At 31.2% G+C, this 19,540-nt stretch overlaps 1 protein-coding gene across 1 annotated transcript; it reads right to left on the minus strand.

Moving 5' to 3' along the window:
• Positions 1–708: 708 nt before the first annotated feature.
• LOC143084993 (START domain-containing protein 10-like) lies at positions 709–17,875 on the minus strand. The gene is made up of 6 exons (XM_076261109.1): positions 17,616–17,875; positions 7,148–7,295; positions 5,397–5,497; positions 3,615–3,732; positions 1,988–2,040; positions 709–1,432 (listed from the first exon to the last, which is right to left on the minus strand). The coding sequence occupies exons 1-6, from the start codon at positions 17,769–17,771 to the stop codon at positions 1,199–1,201; spliced, it is 810 nt and encodes a 269-aa protein (XP_076117224.1). The 5' UTR covers positions 17,772–17,875; the 3' UTR covers positions 709–1,198.
• Between the last annotated feature and the right edge of the window lie 1,665 nt (positions 17,876–19,540).

Below are 19,540 nucleotides of genomic sequence, written 5' to 3' on the forward strand. Positions count from 1 at the left end.
TCTTTGTAATAAAAATAAATAATTCACTATCTTGGGAATACAAGATTTTACATTTTTTGAAAATGTTAAAATACTTTCAATAACGGAATATCTAATTTACAAATATAACTTAAAAATGATCATACATGTTTTTATCATTATATCTTCAATTTAGTTTTAAACTTAATGTTTGGAAGCGGTGAATTTGTGATATGAATGTTGCAATCCTGTGATTATTAGCATTACGTAATATATCTTAACTCCCTATTTTTTTATACTACTTACAGGTAATCAAAATATATGTATAGTATAATACAATTGTGTGACCTTTAAGATATCAATAATTCATGGATAAAGGGTAAAGTATCACAAATCTTAAAATAATATGAAACTACTTCATCATTGTTAATATAAAGATGTAATAAAATGTCTGTAATCAACAAATCTGGCATATTTCAAAAACTTTGAACAACATAAACTCAATATGGCCCATCAAAAGTCAGAACCAACCTTCAAATAATTAGAAATCAGTTAAATAAAAAAATGTAGGTCAGTTATTTTATCTTTCATTCAATTCATCTACTTACATGAAGTTTATTAAGATGATAAGCCCTCTGTTTGAAATTATGTTATTTGATGAAATTTTGCATTTTAGGGGAAAAAAAGGGGGGGAACAGAGAAGAAACAGAAATCACAATTTCTAAGAATAAAAAAGAATTAAAATATCAGGTTCAAAAGAAAACATTATAATCGTTTACTTAAAACATTGTTATGAAAAAACAACAATTTAGGGACCAAAATAATGAATGAAAGCCCAAAGGTCCATTACACAATCAATCATTAAATAACTATTAGCAATATTATCTTATAAGAGTTCCCTATTGCACAACTTTATAAGTCATTACATTTTACAACTTCCAAAAATTGCAAAACATTTGCATAAAAACGTGATGTCATTACCATAATATCTATAGAAAGTTTTAATACAAATCTTTCTATACAATTCAATATGAGGTATTCCATATCGAGATATCCATGTAAAACTATTAACATTTGACCTAAACTGGTACAATAAAAGAATTTATTGACATCAATCTAAGGGAGACAACTATTTCATCCCTTGAACTAAGGGAGACCACTATCATAATGATGTAATCTATGTTTAAACACCTTGATACCCTACAACATTCTAAAATCCTGTATACTAATGTAACTATCATCAATCAGATGAATCCTCATCACTGATGTCATTTTCACCTATATCACTTTCTTTCATACAGCTTTCATCGTCTAATGATTCTCGAGAGTTAAATTCTGATAGAGGTTTAATGTCTGCCATGTTTAGTCTTGGCAGTGTCATTTGTTCAGGATTTAGCCATGGTTTAAAGTTTGGGTTATGAGTAGATTTCCACTTCTGGTAACTGAGACATGCTTTGTGTATCCTTGTTATGACCTATAAAATAAACAAATACATATAACTATTCACTTTCAAGTATTTGTTTTTCATATATAGCAAGCAAATAATTCAACCTAGAACTTAAAGTTGCTTGGTTCAACTTCATTATGACTCTTGTGGATAGTTGTCTCATTGGCATTCATATCATATCTACTTATTTTTTATGAAGATAGAAGGACCCCAAGTAAATAATTCTGCCACTTTTAAATTTACTGCTTTTCCTTATTGTTTACTGAACATTTTATCTATAACTTAAAATATTGGTGAGAGAAAACATATATATTTTCAGACCTGGCCTTGAAGGCATAAAACTTTACTCAGTGCTCGGAGCACAAAAATCATGCTCGAAACATGAAATCCAGCAATTTGTTTGGTTGATTTTCGAGTCTGAGTACAAAAATCATGCTCGAAAGTTTTATGACCATGAGGCCTGGATTCTCTATGATTGAAGCTTATGGGTATTTTGTTGGATTTTTAATATTTGTTCACGCTACATCAGTAAATTCATGTGATCTAATCATAATAAAGACAAACTGAATAACTAACACTTACTTTAGGTGCCATTATCTGTGTAACTTTGTTGACAGCCCAGGCTGGAAGCTTTCCTGTTAAGAGAAGACATTCTTTAGATGTATGTATATGTGAGACAATGGAAGTCTGCAACATATTGAGAAATGTTGTACATGGAATTGAGACAAATTTACAATATCAAAGAATTTTTTAATGAGCAACCCCATGGTTACCTCAAACTAGAGGCTGTCAAGAGCCTGTATCTCTCACCTGACTCTACTTGGTTTTTTGAAATCATATAAAAAAAAGATAAAATTTGGTTTAATACTGTTAATTCAGAAATTATTGCGAGGTTTTTATTATTGGGAAAAATGCGACAGAATTGTAAACGCAATAATTTAAACTCGCATTTTGAAATATTTTATATGAATTAAACAGAATTTTTCTCAAAATAGTAAAAAATAAAATCGCATTTGAGTCTAAAATGGCAAAATCGCAATAATAAATGCACGCAACAATTTCTGAATTAACAGTATTGCATTCCATTCTGTGGTTTTCTAAAAGAAGACATATGTATGCATTTCCCATAGGGTCCTATGTTAAAGTAAGTCCCCACACTGGGGTCCATCTTGGATGTTGGATGGGCAACAAAGTAACAACACTTGGTCAGCACCTTCATGCTATGTTTGGTTTCAATCCATTCAGTGGTTCTCTAAAAGAAGACATTTGTATGTATTTCCAATAGGGTCCTATGTTAAACTAAGTCCCCCAGTGGTTCTCTAGAAGTTCAAAATGTCAAAAGTTAAACGACAACGAGGAAGGATGCCAAGTGATGAGAAAAGCTCACTTGGCCCTTCGGGCAAGGTGAGCTAAATAGGGAAGAGCATATCTGACTTTTCTAATTACTTAGATATTTTTTTAGCATGTGAAATGGAATTCCTTAATGTTTAAAGTATTTGCTGGAGACACGCATGTAAACTGATATATTTTACATTTGCCATTTCAAAGAATTTTATAGCAGACTATGAAGTATGGACTTTGCTCATTGCTAAAGGCAGTATGGTGACTTATTGTTTGTAATTTCTGTGTCCATTGGTCACTTGTGAACAGCTGTATTGATGGCAATCATACCACATCATTTTTTTTATGTGTTCCTTCATAGAGTGTTTGATTATGATTGAAACAAATATATAAACTGACAGGTGTCTTCTCCTTTAGCATCTGACTAAAAAATGTCTCTACCTTCAGCTTTTGAGAGAGAAAAAGTAAGCTGACATAAATATATGAGACACCTGTGTAAATTATATATGTAAATTACAATTTGTCCATATCTATCACATGTGTAATGACATAGATATAGGAAGATGTGGTGTGAGTGCCAATGAGACAACTCTCCATACAAATAACAATTTAAAAAGTAAACCATTATAGGTTAAAGTACGGCCTTCAACACGGAGCCTTGGCTCACACCGAACAACAAGCTATAAAGGGCCCCAAAATTACTATTGTAAAACCATTCAAACGGGAAAACCAACGGTCTAATCTATATAAACAAAACGAGAAACGAGAAACATGTATATATTACATAAACAAACGACAACTACTGTACATCAGATTCCTGACTTAGGACAGGTGCAAACATTTGCAGCAGGATTACATGTGTCCTTACCTTTAGGGTCTGACTGAGATACATATGTGAACTGACATTTGTTTCCTTCCATCTTTCTAACTAAATACCCTGTTAAATATGACACACCTCGTATATAGCCTTTCTTTGGCAGGGCTTTCTACAACAACAACAAAACATTAGTTTATAATACTTTCCATTCAATGATTGTTTATATTAATATATAAAGTACAACTTATTAGTTCTTTACAATTAATTAGTATCTATTCATATATATTAATAAACAGCTACAATGATTGTAAAATGTATTTCAATTTGTATTTCATCATTACCGTTACATAACAGCCATGACAGTAAACCCTTATGATTGAAAATATAAAAACAGTTTTATATAGTTAAATAGCACTTTCTATACAACTTCCAGCAGTTTGGTCCTTGGAAAAATGAGTAAAATGTCAACAATCATTAACTGCCTGATACTTTTATAGCTTAAAGTATTGTAAGAGCTTTGATCATTGTTGAAGGCTGTACAGCACCCTATGGTTGTTTAACATACCAATGTAAGTGTTCGTAACATTTGTCTTAACCTTTTCCTCTAACTAAATAATTGAGGGTTAAAAAACAATGGATCTTTTAACTTAAATGTCTTGAAATATCTGTTAATTGTATGCATTTTATGATATATTCTTAGATTATCTGAAATAATAAGAATTTGATGGAACAGTTTGCAAATCAAAACAAATTTCTGAGTTTTATCATTCTTAAAACAAAGAAATTGTTAGCCTCTATCTGATCTGGGGTTGAAGTCATCAAACTTTGCTCAGTGCTCAGAGCACAAAACATGAAATCCAGCATTTTGATTGATTGATTTCATTGTATGAGTTTAATAAACTGACTTGAAATAAAGTTTTATGACCTTGAGGTCTGGTAAATTCTCAAAAGAGATTTTTATCTGAGATAACTACAATGTAGCACCACACTGGTTTGATATATACAATGTATATGTCTAGCGAGACGGCTACAGTTCAGGCGATTTGGTGTCACAATATCTAAGTAGCATGGGTTCGAATCCCGGCGAGGGAAGAACAAAAATTTGCGAAAGCAAATTTACAGATCTAACATTGTTGGGTTGATGTTTAGACCAATTGTATATGTATATTTATCTAATTCTATGGAAATATATCCCTTTCCGAAACCCATTGTATAAAAAAATTTAATCAACGTGTGGTTGTCGGTGATCTCAGAAGATGATTGACTGAGTCAAATGGTCATAACCTTTCTCAGCTCCCTAAAATGATAAAAATGTTCTAACAGGTGTCAATGAAATTGACAACTTCGTGGAAAATGGAAGGCACTCGAGGGGGATTTTATTTCAGAAAAAGAGGAATTTTTTCTTTTAATCATTAGAGAAACAGATTATTACATAGTAACGAGTGATTATTGGATTTATCCAATCTTGATAGTTAAATTATAAATTTTAAAGTCCTCGCCGAGACTTGGACTTTAAAATTGATAGTTTAACTATCCTGATTGGATTTTTCGGATAATCCACTTGTATCAATGTAATAATCTATATGTAATATATATATTAAATATGTAAAACAATAAATGCAAAATTGAAATTGCAGAAAAGTTTTATTAGGAGTTTTTACAAATTCATGAATACTTTATCTAAAATCATCAGAATGTCAAAATCACTTGAAACAAGTGATTAACGAAATCTAAAATCACTACAAAAAAAAAAACATGCACTTAAATGAATCAGGAAAGATAATGTTGACATTTTTAGTGTAAGGGAATATGCATTCCAGTTATATATTTTACCTGATGGTTTACGGAGTGATTTATAATGCAGTACTGTGCTCCCATATCTAACCATGACCTTTGTGTAACAAAATCACGACTCTTGAATGGCCGGCATTTCACTGAAATAAAACAAAAAAAACTTAGTGGATGTGAGAGATCTTTTATAAGACTCTAACAAAACTTAAATCCTTGGACAACCAGGTGTAAATATTTTATAAAAAATACATTTACATATGTAGCAAGGTGCTGAGAAAATTATTGTTACTCTTTTCGAAGTAAAGGAAAATTAAATTGATGTAAAGTTGATGTTGCAACATTTATTTCTCTATTTATTTCACTTGACTGGGCGGAGTTTAGCCGGTTCACTCACAATAAACCAGTCCATCTATAGATAGGTGTTTTAGGATAAACTCATCAATGAAGTGTCCAGTCATTCGTTTGTAAATTCCTTTGATGACACTGATAGGCAATTAGAAATCAACAATAATTATAACGGCAACCATCCTTATCACACACATTTTCAAATAGATTGTCCTTATGCAAATTAAAAGGTATGCTCCACCCGATCAGTTGAAATAACATTGGAAATAAATGTCCTTGATAAAAAAAAAGTATACAACAATTACTTATTATCTGATGCTCATGATGATCATAATGTATCCTGATTTAAGTTTTATACTGTAAAACCACCATATCAAATTCTTGAAATCAATTTAAATAAAAATGCACCAAAAAAATATAAGCATGATTCAAAACAGTTAAGCATTACTTATACAAGTTTCTATAGTAAGGTATATATGTAACAGTTTGTTTCTTCCTCTGTGATATTTTATCCTTGGGATAATTTGTCACAGTAATTTTTTTCGAGGCATGGTACTTCACAGGTGAAATTTTTCCAGAGGAGTGAAAATCTATCTGTGTTATGCGGATAGTATGTACCGATATATATTTGCCGAACCATATTTCACAGAACCTTGTGAAATAGAGTCCCATTAACTACTATGTAAGTTACTCGCAATCAATATATACCTGACTATAATTATAAAATGTTTCTCAAAGGTAGAACAAATTTGCATAATTTATCAAAGGGAGGTAATTATGAGCATTTTATATAAATTTAAAGATATTGATATAATATATTCCTGTATCTATTTCATAGTGAAATTTTTCCTTGAATCTTACTTTTAATTTATTCATTTATATAAAAAGATGACTTACAACATGATTTATTAAGACAGATAACATTTCGCAGATAAATACTATCCAGCTGTTAAAATTGCTTTTGTTCCAATATATTGTTATGCTATATGACTTACATTTTTTTATTAAAGTCTCACCACATACAACATGATTAAATAATATCATCATAATCAAATTCTTCCATTACTGTTAACAGAAGTAATGCAACTATATTTCTACCTTTACTTTTTAATTTATTTTTGTACTGATTTCTAAAAATAACTCACTTTTACATGTATCATGTGTATTTCACTTACCTTATTATATATACTTTGTATATCAAATCAATCATGATATTATTTCACAATTAGAATTTCATGACAAACGAAACAATATCACAGGGAAATATTTTCCTCTGGATAAGAAAATAACAACAACTACTGTGACATTTTTTCCACCAGATCAAAATTCACCTGGATATAATTTTGCTTTACACATACGTATAAAAAGGCAATCGCCTGAAAAGTGATTATCAAAGCACAGTGGCCTAATTGATCGTGTTTATGATTTGTCCTGAGGTATTCACTTACTTGAATAATAGCCAATATCGTTGTTTGGGTTTATACAGCAAATCTCATAGCCCTCCACCATAGAATGGTCCCATACTTTTCTATACTCTGGATCATGGAGTACATCATACAATACTTCTGCTGAAACATCTGTATATGTTGTCTTTATCTACCAAAATGTATTAAGATAAACAGATATAATACTTGTACATGCAATAATATTGTTGAACTGTGATTCATAATTCTGACAAACGGTTTGAAATGGACCCATTCAAAGTTTGTTCAGCATAGCCATGCACAAAACAATAAGGGAATAAAAACTTGTATAACGGTGCAGTTCTGTATACAGTCAGGGGTACTACTTAAACAAGTTAATTTTATTTACTTGAACAAGTAAAAAAAAATATACACATATAAGTAAATAAATAATGTTTGAATAATCTCCCCTTTACTTTCTCAAAAATTTACTTGTGTCAGTAAATTTTTCTTACAATCCCACAAAAATCCTCAAGTTTAGAGATGTAAAATCATGCCTTTAATGATTTTTCCCAGGTTTGCTAAAATTTTTTCATTAAAGTTCAATGTTTCATCTCATTAATTCATCAAAGAAACTGATTGAGCAAAGATTTTGTATATTTGGGCAAGGCCTTCAAAAATTGTTCCTTTGGGGCTTGTAAATTATAAGCAGTGTTATGAAGATAACAAACAAATGGGATTTTCATTGTCCATGAAATTACACTTAAATGATAAGTAAAGACATCTGCAAAGGGTACACAAGTTAAAATTCTATTAGAGCAAAGAAGTCTTAAGAACTCAAGAAAAGAAGAAAGGATGACTTTTTTACCTATATACAGTGGGCGAACTGGTGACAAAATAATACCTCCCTTGTAAACAGTGCGCTCTTCTGACTAGAGGTAATCGGTAAAAAAAAACGGATGATGCAGTAATTGTTTTGCTTGTTTAAAATGAGCTAGCATAAACGAACTAAGACGTGTCAACATAATGTGAATATGATAATCATGATAATGAATCAGGTAAATTATTTCTTGTTAAGTTTATCACCTCATCGTATCATTATATGATAGGTAAATGCGTGAATTTTCGATTTTCAGTGTCGTCAGGGATCAAACTTGTAATCATCCCATCCTTTCATTATTTTTTATAAATACTATCCAATGATCGGAACACCTTGATTTTCTCCCAATTTGTAAAGTTGATTATGTTGCATGATATATATTTTAATCGGGAAAAAAAATTGATATGCAGCAAAGATTGGCAGTTTTTAATTTGTGTTGCTATGTGAAATAATTGGAGGTAAATAAAAGTATAAGAAGGCGCGCTTTTTCAAATAGTAAACAATTAATTCAGATGCATGGTATTTTGTCAAATGATAAAGAATATCGTAGAAACTTGCTAGAAATTCATCTAATTTATAAAATATATACAACATGACATACTGAAATCTGAAAAGGGGTAAGAACAAATTCAGTTAAAAAAAAAGGGGGGGGTTGTGAAAATGATACGAAATTTAGATTATATTTATCTGGGGTCTACAACCAAAGGAAGATGGGACATGCAACTAACTCCTTTTTCAATTTGATTGTAAAGTAAAATGGCTGGGTTTTTTTTGGGTTTTTTTTTAGCATCTCTGTTCAAACGTACTTTGGTCTAATATTTTCAGGTTCTCTTTGGATTTCCAAATAATATTATAATTACCTAATCGAATGTTCAAATTATTTTGCAGTGAAGTTCTGTATCATTTGTGTATGGAAGGAAGACTGTCATAAAATCCAGCAGTTCCGAATGGCCCGTCAAACTAATTGCTTAACATCAATAACGATGTAAGATTCAAGTGTCTGATCCAGCACAAGTTTAGCCAGATTTTCCACACTAGACAGTGTCTGGCATTGAAAGGATATCAAACTGATGTTTTATGGAATGATTCTCACGTACATATGACAATCATATGCATAGGAATACGGAGCAAGACTCTTTCATGCAACAATTTTTAATTTCCAATATAAACTCCGAAAAAACAAGAGCATAGAAATGTACATCAATGAGAAACATTCTTTGTGAATAAAATCCTTCCAAAACTTAAATGTGTCATTAGTGTTGCATCATTTATCAGTAGAGATAATTAGGATCCAGTCAGATTGCCCAACTGAAGGTTTTTGTTGGAAATGTTTTGTAAATCTTGGCTGTTTTGCAACACAAGCTTGGCTGTGCAGGTTGCTCGGCCGCCCCTTTCAGTATGAGACAATTTTTTTTTTTATTACTAGTATATACTTAATCACTGACACAAGACTGGAGCGGGCCCTTTTAAGCAGTTAGTGCGAATCACCTTAGGTGTCAAGTTGTCAACCATTACATGCAAAACCGGGGGAGGGGGAAGGTTTTTTCATAATAATAATACATTGAGATTTAACATATACTTTCCTATATGTAGTGTTTGTTTTAAAGTATTGCCAACAAAATTCCTCAAATTTGGGATCATAATATTGTTTAAGAAAAAAACCTTACCCCCTGTACTTCATAAAAGTGCAAAGTCTTCTGCAACACACGTGCATGGTTAATTAGGATCACATATTTTCTATTTCGATATTATAAGAATTCGAAGGTTCATATCATTTACAATATCATTCAACATTTTTCTGGGATTTTTTTTTTACTACCAACGTTTAACATCGAGGTTACATTGTAGTAAAAAAAAATGCAATAAAAACGTTGAATGTAAATGATATGAACCTTTTAAGTCTTATATTATAGGACTCATGTTTTTCAAATATAATGTGTTGATCAATTATGTTATGATGATTTTAATAAACTTTACATTAGGTTATTTGTCACGTATATTGATTTCATTATATCGAGTTGTCCCAACGATACACTTGTTGGTGTGCACGATCATACGAATTTACCGACATTCATATAGACAAAATGTCCCAACTTTGAAAATTCTTGTGACGAAACTACATTTCGGAACACGTTAAACATTTGATACTCAGAAAGCTGCATTATTAAGGTTTGATATATATTTTTTTCAAAAAAAAAGAAAAATATGCAGTCAAATCTGGCAGATTTTTACACACCCCTATGTTGAACAATAGATTGTTCAATTAACAGCATGTTTGGCACTTAAAAATTAATATATTAACAAATTTAGCTTTAACATATACTTTACTTATAGTGGTTGTATAAAAGTTATATAACGGTTTTGTGTTTTAAGAGATATTCATCCCTATGCATCTCGATTTTTATGCGTAAATTGTCTCTCCTTTTTTTCTACCTTTTCTATCTCTTTCATTAGAAGAGTGATTTTTCTATTGTTCTAGTGTCACTGGAAATCCCACTGTATACAAGTAAAAAATTCTGAATGTCTAAGGGACATAACTGAGCCAATTTTTTTTTTACCTAGATACAAGTAAATAAAATTCACTTGTATAAGTATCTTACAAATTTACTTATATGTGTATATTTTTTTTACTTGTTCAAGTAAATAAAATTAACTTGTATAAGGTAGTACCCCTGACTGGTATATCCTCACTCCTAAGATTTATGACTTCATTTTATGAAACAAATAAAACCAATAATAGGATAATATTGTCAATTTGTGTGAAAAAAATCATTTCATACTTATATTTCATAAAATCTTCTGTACACTGTACATCATACATGTATGTATATGGTTTCACCCTAAGATGTTGTTTAATGTTTGTCAAAAATTGGGGAAACCCCTGTTTTGAGAAATCTTTAAAAGTTCAGTGATTTAATAGTACGAAATATAGTTTGATTAGAACCAAACAGACTGCAAAGGATGCAGAGAAAAAATTATTTCAATCTGTTTAAAATTTGACAAAAATGAAACAAATTTTATCTTCTGATGTATTTTTTTAAAATGGAAATTGCATAAATACGGTTATTACGGTAATCATGGGATTGCAGCAGTTATAAATGAACTCTTGAACTTATCAATTTTAATCTTTTCTATCGCTTTGGAATACTAAAACAATTAAAGCAAGAACGATTGTAGTTGTGTTACATTGCTAATATGAAGAAATTAGGTACTGCTCAATATCACCGGCTACACGGACATTGAATACTCCACTGTAACTGATTGATGCTAGATCGGCACCAATATCTGACACCAAACGATAGCCAGACCAGAGGTAAAAACTGATTCTACCAAGAAAAAGCCACAACAGATGCCTTCGTCCAATCCTTCTTTCCAAGGACCATCAAGGACTGGAACCAACTGCCAACATCAGCGACAGAGCAAGACAGAGTAGAAGGATTTAGAGCTGCCATGAAGGTATGCTCTGCTAAATTCTAGACAGTTACATCCTGCACATAGTTTTATTTGTATATACATGTATATAGAGAACGTTTTAAATGTAAATAGCCATGAGAAATCTTTCTGTGTTGTCCGACACTGCGCAAAGTTTTCGCGGGACCTTAATATACATTCAGTTATTAAACTTGGTTCCTTATTGGTGGGTTTTTTTTACCACCGAACACCACCGCACACAGCCGAACACCTGAAAAACCACCAACCACTAAGAATCAAAGAGCTGAAGAGCTCTGAAGGGAAAAGACGGCCATTGTTCCAATTTTTAGGGGGGTATCTTTTGATAGTCTACATAGTCTACTAGAACATATAGAAAGGCTGACAATAATGAAACTAATTGTTGTTTATTGTTATTTCATTTCCTTAGTCAAGAATTCATCATAGAGACAATTTGGACCAATGAGATCTGCACCTTCTAAATCCAAACATTTGATTTAAGTTGGGAGTTAATTATCTAAAATTCAATTGAATTTAACAACTACTACATTATATTTTAAAATTTTAATTATGTACATTACAACTGAACGGCAGGCTAAGACTATTCTCAATTTTTTGTGACAATATTTTCAAGAAAGTGAGGACTGAAAAATCTATTCAGTTTTAATTTTCCATTGATAAAGTTCCCAGTTACAACTCTCATCACAGGGATACATGTACTTATAAAATCAAATATGATTGATATAAAAGCTGTGAAGTTTGTTTCCAGATCCCACATTTTGATATATCTGTAAAATTCATGAATAAATAGCTTTAAACTTCAAAAAGCAATATTTAAAAAAACAAGAGGCTCTCAAGAGCCTGAATCGCTCACCTTATTTTTTTTGGTTAAATCTCTCATCAATGATTATTTTGGCTTTTCAATTTATTTAAATGTTCTTTGAATCGTCCTATTTTCTTCAAAAGCAAAAAAAAAAATCATTTTCTTCTATGTTCTATTTTAGCCATAGGAGCTATGTTTCTGACACACAAGGAAATGAAATATAAAATTTATACTAGATACTCTGAAACTCATTTAGCCTAAGTTTGGCTGAAATTGATACAGCAGTTTCAAAGGAGAAGATTTTTTAAAGTAAGTCAACATGATGAACAAATTGTGAAAAAAGTCTTTAAAGGGCAATAACTCCTTAAGGGGTCAATTGACAATTTTGGTCAAATTGACTTATTTGTAGATCTCACTTTGCTTAACATTTTTGCAATTAACAGTTTATCAGTATCTATAATAATATTCAAGATAATAACCAAAAACTGCAAAATTTCTTTAAAATCATCAATTCAGGGGCAATATACCTGAAAAACCAGTTACCCAATTCGGCTGAAAATTTCAGGACAGGTAGACCTTGACCTAATAAATACTTTAACTTCTGTCTTATTTGCTCTAAATGCTGGAGTTTTTGAGATATAAGCCAAAAACTGCATTTTACCCTGTGTTCTATTTTTAGCCATGACGGCCATGTTTTTTGACGAAATAAAAAATAAAGCACAAACTTTATTTTATACACCCTACTGATCATTCAGTTGAAGTTTGGTTGAATTTGGTTTAGTAGTTTTAGAGGAGAAGATTTTTTAAAGTTAGCAAATATGATGAACAAATTGTGAAAAATTGTCATTAAAGGACAATAACCCCTTAAGGGGTCAATTGACAATTTTGGTCATATTAACTTATTTGTAGATCTTACTTTGCTGATCATTTTTGCTGTTTACAGTTTATCTTTATCTATAATAATATTCAAGATAATGACCAAAAACTGCAAAATTTCCTTAAAATTACCAATTAAGTGGCAGCAACCCAACAATGGTTTGTTTGATTCATCTGAAAATTTCAGGGCTGATAGATCTTGACCTAATGAACATTTTTACCCCTGTCAGATTTGCTCTAAATGCTTCCGTTTTTGATATATAAGCCCAAAACTGCATTTGACCCCTATGTTCTATTTTAAGTAACGGCGGCCATGTTTTTTGACGGATCGAAAATCGAAGCACACACTTTGTGCAGGATAATCTAAGGAACTATCATGCTAAGTTTCATCCAAATCCATTCAGTAGTTTCAGAGGAGAAGATTTTTTAAAGTTAGCAAATATGATGAACAAATTGTGAAAAATTGTCATTAAACACAATAACCCCTTAAGGGGTCAATTGACAATTTTGGTCATATTAACTTATTTGTAGATCTTACTTTGCTGATCATTTTTGCTGTTTACAGTTTATCTTTATCTACAATAATATTCAAGATAATGACCAAAAACTGCAAAATTTCCTTAAAATTACCAATTAAGTGGCAGCAACCCAACAATGGTTTGTTTGATTCATCTGAAAATTTCAGGGCTGATAGATCTTGACCTAATGAACATTTCGTTTTTGATATATAAGCCAAAAACTGCATTTGACCCCTATGTTCTATTTTAAGTAACGGCGGCCATGTTTTTTGACGGATCAAAAATCGATGCACACACTTTGTGCAGGATAATCTAAGGAACTATCATGCTAAGTTTCATCCAAATCCATTCAGTAGTTTCAGAGGAGAAGATTTTTTAAAGTTAGCAAATATGATGAACAAATTGTGAAAAATTGTCATTAAAGGAGATTTACCCCTTAAGGGGTCAATTGACAATTTTGGTCATATTAACCTATTTGTAGATCTTACTTTGCTGATCATTTTTGCTGTTTACAGTTTATCTTCATCTAAAATAATATTCAAGACAATGACCAAAAACTGCAAAATTTCCTTAAAATTACCAATTAAGTGGCAGCAACCCAACAATGGTTTGTTTGATTCATCTGAAAATTTCTGGGCTGATAGATCTTGACCTAATGAACATTTTTACCCCATGTCAGATTTGCTCTAAATGCTTCCGTTTTTGAGATATAAGCCAAAAACTGCATTTGACCCCTATGTTCTATTTTAAGTAACGGCGGCCATGTTTTTTGACGGATCAAAAATCGAAGCACACACTTTGTGCAGGATAATCTAAGGAACAATCATTTTAAGTTTCATTCAAATCTATTCAGTAGTTTCAGAGGAGAAGATGTTTGAAAAATTGTTAACGACGACAGACGACGACGACGGACGCCAAGTGATGAGAAAAGCTCACATGGCCTTTTAGGCCAGGTGAGCTAAAAATGAGAAAAAAAAATGACCACTACAATAATTATGTTGGTACACAAAATTATTTTTTAATTGATGACTACTTATCATATATATACTTAACTTAATGTGACATTTTTGGTGTTCATCAGTGATATTGTTGGTTTTTTTCTAATCTACCTCTACCCTTTTTTATTGGGAAAATATGCGTCATTTTCATCAAATTGGGAAATTTAAAATAAACCATGAGTTTTTCTGAAACTTCAATTTACAGACCCATTTTCAAGAGTCAAACCCTGCTTTAAAATAAGACCCCATTTTGTAAGTGATGATGCATAAATAGACCCTCAAATCTGCACATTTAGTCATTTTCAGCATGAAAAATGTTTAAATGAGTGTTTTTCAGTTTGGATTCATGCACAATTACTACTGAGACTGCACTGTTTGGGAAAAAAGCTTGTCTTTTTGGGAATAATTTTAAGCCATTTTTTTTTCAAATTGGGATTCTTCCCCAGGGGAAAAAGCCTTTGTTCTCCACTAATTGAAGGCAAACAATATCACTGGTTCATATATATACATTAACTTTCATTTTAGTGGGTAATTACTCATCAATTGAGGTGCTCCTTAATTGGAGAAAGATTCTAAAAACATAACTTTACAGAAAGAATGAAAACTGCAGTTGCTCTCCACAATCTCAATAGGAGGTATAAACTACAAAAAGCAACATTTTTTTTTTTTTTTAACCATTTCAATAATTATGTTGGTACACATTTTTTTTTATATAGAAGACTACTTATCATATACTAAATGTCACATTTTAAATGTTCAGAAACATTTACTTTGATTTTAGTGTAAAATTACTCATCAATTGAGGTGCTCCTGAATTGGAGGAAGATTCTAAAAACAGAACTTTACAGAAATAATGAAAACTGCTGTTTCTCTCCCCAATCTCATGTATCCCCATTGACATTGTTTACCGCGAAAGTTGACCTACATATTATCTGATTATAGCCTCAGATTCAAGCATTTCATGTTGGTGTGTGAATCATCTACACTACATGTGTACAGCAAACATCATTAGGTTTATATTTAACAAATACGGATTTTAAATTAGTATACAAGTACTGTGAATGATTTTTATAATGATTCTGAATAAAGGATATCCCTGTGTAGTGTGGCATTCCAACAATGACGTCACTAGGTTAGATATATTTAGAATATTTCGTAATACTGATTTTTCCGGACTGTAAAAGAAACGTATATAGTGTAAGGGAAAGCTCAATATACGATAATTTCATGAGAAACAAGGGAAATGTGTAAAAAATGTATTTAAAGTCAATCTGTTCTCCTTGTCATCAATTTCAGTATGACATTTTGAGGGGGTTTCCAAACTATCAAAACAAAATGATTGACGTGAGGGAATGATACTCTGGCCAACCCCATTAGGGAATTGACGGCTTGAAGCCGTCTTTCCCCAAAAACTTTGATATTATACAATAAAACAATAAAATAAATTAAATTACATATAATTTAATCAATTTTTCGATTTTTATGGGCATCATTTTTATGTTAAAATTGAAAATCAATATAAGGAAAAATGTCTCTGGATTCATCACTTTCCGGATTACATTGTGTGTGTTATAAAATTCAAATATATTCATAATTAGTAATCAGTTCAAGTATCCTGGATCTCTGTTCATTGGTAAGATTTTGATATTTTTCTCTTTTATTATTATTGGTAAAACTATTTTATAGAAGAGTTAGAAGAAAAAATGGAAAAAAGTATATTTGAGCTAGGTGTCCATGAGGGTCAGCGGAGTTCAAAAAGTGGGGTGTTATAAGACTCTTCCTTTCTGTTTTCTGTAGATATTTGGACTTTTAATCTTCTGATTTGTTGAATTTATAACTTGAATATTATATTTAATTCACATTGATAACGATAAAAGACAAAATAATAAACTTTTGGGGTGTTCGGTGGTGAAAAGACCTACCGGTTCCTTACTTGGAAGAAGAAGATGCTTGTGTAATAGTGTTTTCCTTCGCTATCATATTAAGCACGTGTACATGCATGACATGTAGCAATGGCTTTAGCATGCACATGTTGACCATCTCAGGAAACCAGAATGAAAATACGCTGCACACACAACATTGCTATTTAGGCACGAGAAGACGGAAAATTATATGAGTCATCTACATTGTATCTTGTGTTTAAAGTTGTAGAAAAGGTACAAATTACGAGTATACTATAACTAACATCATTGAACATTTAACATCTCATTCAGTTCTTATATGGGGACGAAGTCCCCAATAACAGTAGAAAATTCATTGAAAAAAAAAAAAAAAAAAAAAAATCAGGAAAATTTTCCCGATATTTTCTTTGTACTAATGAACTCAAAATCGTTCAATTTTTTTTTTGTCGCGTTTTTGAATTCCGGATCTGTGCAGAAATCTACAATGTACTTCCTTTTTCCGGTCTCGTTTGTATGAAACTTTGAGTAAAATATATATTTATCAGTCTAGTATAAAATAGGAAGGGACGCAATACCAATTTCATTTTTAATAATAGACGTATTTACACTTGTATGCAAATTTGTCCGCCATTACGTAAAATCACACAGGTTCCCGTAAACTTTGACATCATAATTTAAAATATTTGACGTCACAATTTAAAAGTGATTGTTGCTTGACGTCAAAAGTGATTCGGAGTAGATCTAAGGTCATTCGGAGGCAAGATTCAGCTAAATACCAAAAGTGTAAATACGTTTATTCCTTGATGTGAAAAAACGTTACCTGATGATAGCGTTTCTTTGTTTACATTGCATATGACGTCATAACTTAAATAACGTCACAACTAAAATCCCTAACAACAGAACCAAAATTGGAAACGTAACGATATTTCCGTTTCTTTTTTTTTAACAAGTATTTAAGTTACAAAAAAATAATTCATACAGACTTCGTCCCCATTTACAGGAAATGCCTGCCTCATATTATCAAATAAGCAATTTGCTGTCTTATACATATTTATAAACTTAGAAATATTTTCTAGAATTTCTGTTACCTTGAACATTTTAAAATCTGAAACGTCATTTATTTTTGTATGTACAGATGTGTTCCGTTTATTGTATTCTTGTTTCCATCCCTCAGTTTCAACACATAGTTCAATGAATCGTTTGAAGTCACTATCTTCAGCTACTTTAACTTCCCCGGACTGCATTTTCTTGTGTTTGTCACGAAATCGTCTATGAAACTACAAATCAAAGCTTCTATTTTGATAACAACCACCTGTTTGTTGGTGACTTGTCACTTTTTACCGTAAATATTAAATCCAATTATCTGGTAACCATCTCCTAATTATTTACCGCGTCAAAGAGCAAGCTAAGTAGGGCATTGGCTGTGTAAATAAACCAGAAGTCGTAAAATAAGTAGCCGGTCACAAATTCGTCCCTTTATCGTTCGACCCAGATTTATTTTTGTGCCACTTGTATGTTTGCGTATTTCATCGGTAACAAATGTACAATTTCTAAATCTTTTCAGACAGAAATAGATAACACAGTGGCTGTTTTAAATCAAAGTTCAAAGAACGTAGATCTATACCTATTTATTTCAAAAGTTTCCAAACATGAGAAGAATGCTATAGTCGTTTCGTAACCTGGTCGTTTCGTACCTGATCGATTCGTAAATACTAGTAGCTTGGTTTGTAAGTTTGTAACTGATACGTTTTGTATCTCGTGTAAAATTATATCATTATATGGTTATATAGTGTGTCTCTTTTATGTTTGTCTATTGAAGTGTTTATCTCTCAAAATTGTCTGTATCATTGAAGCCATAATAAATTTCTTAAGTTATTTCTTGTTAGTTATTTATATTTAGGCAGTGGCTATTTGACCGGCACCGGCAAATTGGAAATTTGCTATTTAGCCGGCACTGAATAAAACTGTTCATTGATGTGATTAGTAGAGAATAAGAAAGCTTAATAATAATTTAAAATCATTTTATCACAATATCAAGCATTAATAAAAATACAGTACAATCAAAAATAAAATATTGAAGATTTTCATAAATAAATAATTTATAACTTTATAATATTAATTAAAAGCATGAAAACACATTTGTAAGTACATTATTAAATAATTGTTTTCTAAAATATTTATAAAAAAGTTGATTTTCAAATCCGTGTAAAATCTATGGTTTAAATATCCTGCCAGTGATAAAAATAGTGTTATGAAAACCTACATCATAAGACAGACATGACAGACAACATTGATAGTTGTTTGCTATGAATTTCAAATGAACACATGATTTAACATTTGCAATTGTTCAAAACCAATTCTTTGCCTTTGGCAGTTGTTTTAGTCTAGCACAAGATAAATGTTGCCACTCCAAACATGAACTACACATTACACTGGCTTCCTTTGAATCTACATCATGTGTGCATATGTTACATTTATGTAGATAGGGTTCTTTTTCTTCTCTTTTCATACACTCTAAATAGCCAGGGGTGTAGCTAGGCCATATATACTCATGTATACATGATGTGTACCCAAAGCCGGGGTAAGTCATACGGCGAGGGTTCTTTGGGCCGTTCAAGGCCCCCAGAAGCTCTGGTGTTAATAGCGAAAAATCCTGCGTTCTCGCAATTTCCTGGAATTTAACGTACATGACCTCACAATAATCATATTTTCAGCAGTTAAAAATCAACTTTTGAAACTAAATAAATGATAAATAAATTTGAAGAAAAAAATTATTAGAGAAACACAAACTTCCAATGTATATTGGGTTGAGCTAGATTGGATAATACAGAACAGCATCTGTACAACTTACATGATATTTTTTAAATGAGAAAATTCATAAATAAATACAATTACATTTCTCTATGTTTTAGTCTTTTTTTTCAACTTTAAATTCTCAAATATAATTCTAAAAATCAAGGACCTTTCCTTTCTTATAAAGAAAAAAATGTGTCTGATGATTTTTTTGATTTTT

This window comes from Mytilus galloprovincialis, chromosome 8, assembly GCF_965363235.1.
Source record: "Mytilus galloprovincialis chromosome 8, xbMytGall1.hap1.1, whole genome shotgun sequence".
Classification (NCBI taxonomy): Eukaryota; Metazoa; Mollusca; class Bivalvia; order Mytilida; family Mytilidae; genus Mytilus; species Mytilus galloprovincialis.

Excerpts from the sequence above, each read along its gene's own strand:
- LOC143084993 (XM_076261109.1), bottom strand. The coding sequence starts at position 17,771 with ATGCAGTCCGGGGAAGTTAAAGTAGCTGAAGATAGTGACTTCAAACGA. Across the intron at positions 5,498-7,147 it reads CGATATTGGCTATTATTCAA|TGAAATGCCGGCCATTCAAG; the intron begins GTAAGTGAATAC and ends GTTTTATTTCAG. Across the intron at positions 2,041-3,614 it reads ATCTCAGTCAGACCCTAAAG|GAAAGCTTCCAGCCTGGGCT; the intron begins GTAAGGACACAT and ends TTCTCTTAACAG.